Source organism: Helianthus annuus, chromosome 11 (assembly GCF_002127325.2).
Source record: "Helianthus annuus cultivar XRQ/B chromosome 11, HanXRQr2.0-SUNRISE, whole genome shotgun sequence".
Lineage (NCBI taxonomy): Eukaryota > Viridiplantae > Streptophyta > Magnoliopsida > Asterales > Asteraceae > Helianthus > Helianthus annuus.
Window position 1 is genome coordinate 32060923 of NC_035443.2, and position 7750 is coordinate 32068672.

At 43.1% G+C, this 7750-nt stretch overlaps 1 protein-coding gene across 1 annotated transcript; it reads left to right on the forward strand.

Annotated features, from left to right (window-relative positions):
- The first annotated feature begins 1820 nt into the window (after positions 1–1820).
- LOC110943547 lies at positions 1821–3170 on the forward strand. The gene has a single exon (XM_022185290.1). The coding sequence runs from the start codon at positions 1821–1823 to the stop codon at positions 3168–3170; it is 1350 nt and encodes a 449-aa protein (XP_022040982.1).
- The last annotated feature ends 4580 nt before the right edge of the window (positions 3171–7750 follow it).

Genomic DNA, 7750 nt, shown 5'->3' on the forward strand with positions numbered 1-7750 from the left:
ATTGGTTTAACAGATGCCGGATTGCTTTAAATACAATTGTTATGCAAATTGCCAGATCCGAGTTCCCAAACACCAGACCTGGTGAAGAAATTGACACCGTAGTATTGGATCCACCAACACCTCGTCAGAGGGACATCCAATCCAGTCGTAATATTGATATACGTCAACAATCCAGAAATAACAGTTATCAGGAAATCAAACCAAAACAGATGAACATGGTTCAAGGAGGTCCCTCACGGAGACCACGTAAGCGGAGCCATGATCAACATTGGAGGGAACAACAAGTTGTGTTTCCTGTTGTCCCTGGAGGCCCTCAGGAAGAGCGACCAGTGATCATTACTGGCATCTTCGGCCATTACCGGACAGACTATATGTTTATAGATCCAGGAAGCTCGATGGACATCATCTACGAGCAATGCTTTAAACAGCTCGATCCAGAAGACAAAGCACGTTTAGAACCGGTTGATTTTCCTCTCACCGGGTTTTGTAACGAAGCTGTATTCCCATTGGGACAGATAGCCTTCCTGGTGACTCTATCAGATGGTGAGCATTCACGAACAGTCCCAGTAAATTTCATGGTCATGCCGGCAACATCACGACATGATGTCTTGCTCGGGAGAAGGTCACAAAGAGAATTCAGTATGATCACCTTTATTCCGCACGCTGCATGCGGATTTCCAACGAAAACTGGAGTAGCAATTCTATACTCAAGCAAGGAGGTCATGTATGTAGATGACGAACCACCAGCAAAGGTAGCCAAACCTTCGACACCAAATGAGCCAGAGAAATGGGTCCCGAACAGCGAATACCCGGAACATACCATCCTGCTAGGACACACCATTTCACCGGCAACACGGGAACAATTAAAAGAGTTGCTGACCAACAACAAAGATATATTCGCGTGGTGCCCAGCAGACATGACGGGGGTTCCACGCGACATAGCGCAACATTGCTTGAATATCAAACCAACAGCAGAACCTGTTGCTCAGGGGAGGCGTAGCTTTAGCGAAGAAAAAGCAAAAGCCATGGACGAACAGGTAACAGAATTACTCAATGCGGGAATCTTACGCGAAGTCAAATACCATACATGGGTTGCCAACCCAGTAATGGTACAGAAACATAGTGGCGGATGGAGAATGTGCGTCGACTTCAAAGACCTGAATAAAGCATGCCCAAGAGATTGTTATGCACTTCTGGATATAGACAAAAAGGTCGACCCTCTAGCGTCATTCAGATGGAAGTGCTTTCTTGACTGCTACAAAGGCTATCATCAGGTCCAGATGAAGGAAGAAGACGAATATAAAACTGCATTTCGCATAGACAAGGGCATCTTCTGTTACACTAAAATGCCCTTTGGCTTGCGCAACGCAGGCGCAACTTACCAGCGCCTGATGGACAAAGTTTTTAAAGGCGACATTGGCAAGACAGTCGAGGTATACATGGATGACCTCGTCATCATGAGCCACGCAGAAGACACAATGCTCAACAATATTCAGCGCACGTTCGACTCATTGCGCAACGTAAACCTGAAGTTAAATCCAACAAAATGCTCTTTCGGCATGGAGGAGGGGAAATTTTTGGGCATTATAGTCACAAGAGATGGGTTTAAGGTCAATCCAGAGAAAGTTCAGGCCATTCAGCTAATGCCATCGCCCGCAACAATAAAAGAAATACAAAGACTCGCCGGGCGCTTAGCGGCCTTAAACAGATTCTTGGCTAATCATGCGGCAAGGTCTTACCCATTCATCAGCACGCTGAGGAATTGCGCAAAGAAAACTGATTTTCAGTGGACACCCGAAGCATAAGCAGCATTCAAACAAATGAAAGAATATTTAATTCAGTTACCAACACTGACTGCACCAAAAGGAAAAGAACCATTGATCCTATACCTGTCTGCGGCGGAAGTAGCAGTAAGGGCAGTATTGATGGTAGAACGGGAAAACATCCAGACCCCAATTTACTACATAAGTAAGATGCTCACCGGCCCAGAAACTCGTTACTCGATGATAGAAAAGCTAGTCTTGGCACTAGTACATGCAACACGACGCCTACGCAGGTATTTTTCAGGACATGTCATCACAGTTCTCACCAATTATCATTTGGGCCAAATCTTATCCAAGCCCGACGTAGCGGGAAGGATGGCTAAATGGGCTATTGAGCTAGGGGGATATAATATCTTGTATAGACCAAGACCGGTAATTAAAGGGCAAGTTCTGGCAGACTTTGCCACGGAAGTTCCCATCGATAAAGTTCAAGAATGTGAAGCAATCCAGAACCCTATTCCTGTTTTCGATGATAGGGTGTGGACCTTACACACAGATGGCGCTTCCAATGATGACGGAGCCGGCGCAGGCCTTCGATTAGTCAGTCCTGACGATCACGAACTTACATACGCCATATGCTTGGATTTCCGAAGTACAAATAACGAAGCCGAATACGAAGCATTCTTGGCAGGTCTCTGCCTAGCACTTAAAATGGGAGCAAGGAACCTTGAAGCCAACGTCGACTCAAAGCTAGTGGCCGAGCAAGTAAATGGCCATTACGATGCTAAAGGAGAAACTATGGCATTATACCTTGAACAAGCGCGGGCATTAATCAGCCAATTCCAGACATTCAGGGTTAACCATATAAAGAGAAGTGAAAACAAGCATGCAGACGCATTGAGCAAACTGGCCGTGACCAGCTTCAAACACTTAGAAAAAGAGGTGCGCATAGAGGTACTATCCAATCCCTCTGTTACTCTCAAACAAGTCAACATCATAGAGATCGGCAATCCATCGTGGATGTCCCCGATCATTTTGTACCTACAACACGGGAAGCTTCCGGAAGAAAAAACAGAAGCCAGGAAAATTCAGAATAAAGCAGTAAACTACGAAATGGCAGACGGCATTCTTTACAGGAAGTCATTCATGGGACCGTTACTTAGATGCGTTGACAAGACAGACGCACAATACCAGGTCAGAGAAATCCATGAAGGCTTGTGTGGAATACATGCTGGTCCACGTATGGTAGTAGCCAAAATAATGAGCGTAGGATATTATTGGCCGGGAATGCACGTAGATGCGGTAGAGATCTCACAAAAATGCACAGCATGCCAACGCCACGCGCCAAAGACGCTCCGACCAAACAATCCGCTAGTGCCAGTCACATCTGCTTGGCCATTTCAATAATGGGGCATCGATCTTGTTGGCCCATTCCCTGACGCGCCTGGCGCAGTAAAATTCATCATCGTTGCGGTCGATTACTTCACCAAATGGGTAGAAGCCAAAGCTTTGGCCTCAACCACAGCAATGGTAATCCGCAAATTTATATGGGAACATATTATTTGCAGGTTTGGATTACCATTGCGTATCATCTCGGACAATGGCACAAACTTCGCCTTAGAAGATCTTCAGAAATGGTTCAAAGAGATGAGGATCGAGCATCATTTCGCCTCCGTCGCGCATCCACAAGCGAACGGTCAAGTAGAAAGTATAAACAAGCAGATCGTTGATGGCATAAAAGCAAGACATGGAACAGCGCGTAGGGGATGGGTCGACGAACTCCCCAGCATCCTATGGGCACACCGTACGATGCCAAAGACTAGCACGGGAGAAACCCCATTTAGCCTGGTTTACGGCTCAGAAGCGGTAATCCCAGCCGAGGTTGGTCTTCCGTCACCACGCATGCTAGCCATGGAAAAACAAAACAATGAGCAAGAGCGAAGAATGGACTTAGACCTTCTTGAGGAACGGCGCAAAAACGCCGCCATCACTGAAGCAAGGTACAAGTCCAAACTCGAGAAATATTATAATGCGCGCGTATGCGTATGCACTTTTGTTCTCGGGGATTTCGTCTTACGCGACAATGATGCATCAAATGCGGAGAAACCGGGCAAATTGGCCCCAAGGTGGGAAGGACCATATGTCATCAATGAGGTCCTAGGCAAGGGGGCATATACCCTTAAGAGAATTGACAGGACTCTGGTCCCCCGCACCTGGAACGCGCAACAGCTGCGCAGGTGTTACATGTAGGACAACTCACTCGCAGGCAATATGTTTCCTATTTTCATATTGTAAGCTTAGCGCTTTATTAATACAAACACTATTTTCATGATCACTGTTTGTTACAAATTGCATTAAATTCCTTTGGTTCGCGCGAAAACAAAATGGTAAACATTGTACACCTCATGAACAGTTCGGAAAAGAAAAAGAAAAGCGCAACATAAGCGCATGTTCTGGACAAACGTTCACACATGAGCACAATACCATCTCTCATTCGCTCTAACTAATCAAAGCAATTAGAAACATGCAACACATTGTAATCCAAACATATAAAGCAAATCCTAACAGGGATACTATTACATCAAAAATATGCACATCGTCGAAAGTGTAACCACAAACACTTAGGCAAGATCATGACAATGATCTTCACAAAAAATTGTTCAGATTTACAAAAAAGGATGAAGATAGTCCTAAAAGTCAAACACCTAACCAGCATCAGAATCATCATCAACAGACATCTGCCCGCACCGACGAGATCTCCGATGTTGATATACCAGCCGGCACCCTCCCTTCCGAAGCAGTGGAAAGTGAGCCATTAAGCCATCGGCATCTAGCACAGTACCATCATCAACAACAACCTTGTGCTGGAGAAGCTTACAGTTGGAACCAACCGCCGCCGGAGAAACGGGTTCGATCGAATCCTTTCTGGTAACACTTAAAGGCGGTGAACAAGAAAGAAGCACGAGACCTTCAGCAGCCTCATAAATCCTAAAAGCATCCAACAAGCGACGAGTATAGTAAGAACGTTTCATCTTCTTTACCAGAAAAAGCTAAAAACAAAGCATCTTAAATATACATATATATAGGGGAACTCAGCCCCAAGAAAGCTTAACCATCATGATTAATTGTCAGGAAGTATCACATCCAAACGGCGCTACAGGAACTGGAGTCATATCTCCATTAAATGACTCTGACAAACGCCGTTACACATCCCAATAAAAATAGGCAAATCATGCAAATACCACCTTTTCTGCCAACGGACGTCATTATACGTCATAACATGATTTTCGAAGTACAATTTTTTAATATATATGAATCTTCTTATCAAAGATTCCTCATTCTTCATAACAAAAGCATTTCCCTCTCAAAAGTCCAGTGCTCCACTTACTTGCATAAGTACAACACCAGACTGGGGGGACTTGAAGGGGTAAGGTCCCAAAAACCTTATAAAAGGCGATAGGAACCATACCAAAACCTTACAGATCAAACCTTATACCTTGCGCGGCCGCGCACTGGTCTTACAAACAGAGATCTAAAAGCAGACAAGCTGTCAATACTTGCGCGCCCAAAGGGAATCATAAACCCTTGCGCTTCCTCCCATAAACAAGGATGAAAATCCTGAGATAAATACTTCCGCCTTTATATCCAGACTTGGATATTATTCAACAAGACTCAGGATTATTTATTTACCTGTCTCCACACGATAAAGTGCCACACCAGATTACAGCAGTAATCTTCTAGAAGGAATACAATCGTGCACCACCGAAACGGTTACAACCGAATGGACACGTGTCATCATCTCATACGTCCTTAGGGTCACAACGGAAGTATGCAAATGGAGAGTAATCTCCATTTGATCACTTTACACGTGGCCTATCCCCAGCCTTCGATATAAATCACGATCCATGTGCTCTCACGTCGGATCAGGAAGCTTAACGGAAGGAAATGTAACCGCTTACGGGGTTAGCATCTTCCGTTAACCTTTCATTAACAGGTTTTCCCGCCCAAATGACTCCCGGCTATAAATAAGAGATAAAACCCAGGTACGAAACAAGTTACACACACTTACCAAATACATCATCTTCTTCTTCATACAAATACTTATTCTCACACCGGAGTCGGGTCAAGGAGAGAACCCTCTTCTCCCCTTGGCGAGACCAACGGTGCTCTTTTTTGCAGAGCTATCAGAGAAGAAGATCAATCGGATCTGAAACAGTCGAGTGGAAGCTAACCTTTTATGCGGATTCAAACCCCCTAGATATTTCGGGTCCGACAATTTATCTAGTGTTTCTTCAGTTTGAATGGGGTATATATAGGCCCATGATTCCGCTTGAGAACATTCCAAACGGAATTAGAATTCCAAGTGGAATTACAACATCCCTCTTTCAAGCGAAATTAACTATTCAAGCGGAATTAATTCTATCTCGAACTACGTGCCCTGATCTAACATTCTAAGACAAGACTCGATACAAGACAAAGTCGACAGACGCATGCACTAACAGACTCCCCCTCGAATGTTGACGAGTCTTAAGTGTCGAGTCTTCAACATCTTCAGTCTTTATCAGTCTTCGGGCGTCTCTTCGAAGTATCTTACATTGTAAAGCATCCTCAAATCTCTCTCTCTCTTCTCTATCAATACCAACAAACTTCCCTCGAACTCTTTTACCAGAATCTGAACTTGGCTCTTGCTTCTCTTGATCAGATCTCTTGATTCCTTAAGTTCATCAGCACCATCATCTTGTGTGAACTTTATCTTCCAGAATCGTAACCTGGCTTTTTAGCATCTACAGACTCCCCCTTTCGATAAGCTGGGATCGCAGTCTGGCTTTCACAGGTTCAAGATCGTGACCTGTCTCACATTTCTACTCAGGATTGAAACCTGGCTTTTTCTAAACACAGAATCTTCAGGAATCGGAACCTGGCTTTCTCTAACCACAAACTCCTCAGAATCGATTAACCCAGCTCTTACTCAAACCTGCACATTCTCTACCTCACTATAAATTTTACAATTTTAACATTTTGACAAATTTATAATTTCTGCTTACCATTTGTAGAAACAAAATCAATCAAAGAATGATTTTACATATGCAAAACTTCTGATGACCACTTGTAGACCAAAGATTCAAAATCTTTTCTCACTTATATCACAAACTCCCTCTCAAATTAATATTCATCATGTTTAGCACTTGGGATTTTGAAAATCAGCTTTTCAACACCAGTTGTCGAAAATATTTTTGGATTTTTCAAAACTTTATGCTAAAACACACTCAAACTCTTTTTGGATTTTTGAATAAAATGAAATGCAGTAAAGATCTATTTACAGACAATATTTTTGTTAGTTTGTGTAAGAGGATCATATCATTTTTTGAGACAAATCACCAACACCGTTAAGCTTTATACATTTTAAGTTCTAAACAATTCACCTAGATTGTCAGTATACTGGTCCACTTAAATTTTCACACAAAGTTCAACTATTTCGAGAAACGAGATTAGTGTCTTAAGAACTTGAACCTATTCGCGTGTCTCACCACTTGAATATACTCCCGTATCCAGATCCCAATATTCAGTCTTACAGGTGAGTATACCTAGATGATATCTATTAAAGGATTAGATTCGAAACCGTGAGAGCTCAGGTCAGAACTTCCGTTCAGCAGAGAGATGACGACTCGACTTTTGATGTGTTCCCTTTAGAGAATCTTTTCTTCAACAGCACATGATTAGCATTTTTTAATGTTTCATCATTTTTTGTACTGAGGGCAGCGCTATATTTCAAGAAAATGCAAAGTATTATACGGGGACTAGGCCATTGCTTCCGCAAAATCAGAAGTCCCGGGATAATACCCCAGATATCACGGAGTATAAAGACCTAGTATCTCAGAAAGAGGGACCTTTCAAACAAGATTTCGGGGGTTACCCATATATTCAAGAAATGTTCCCCACGAGATAAGAAAGTTTGAAATTTAGGTTTATATCTCGAAAACAATCTA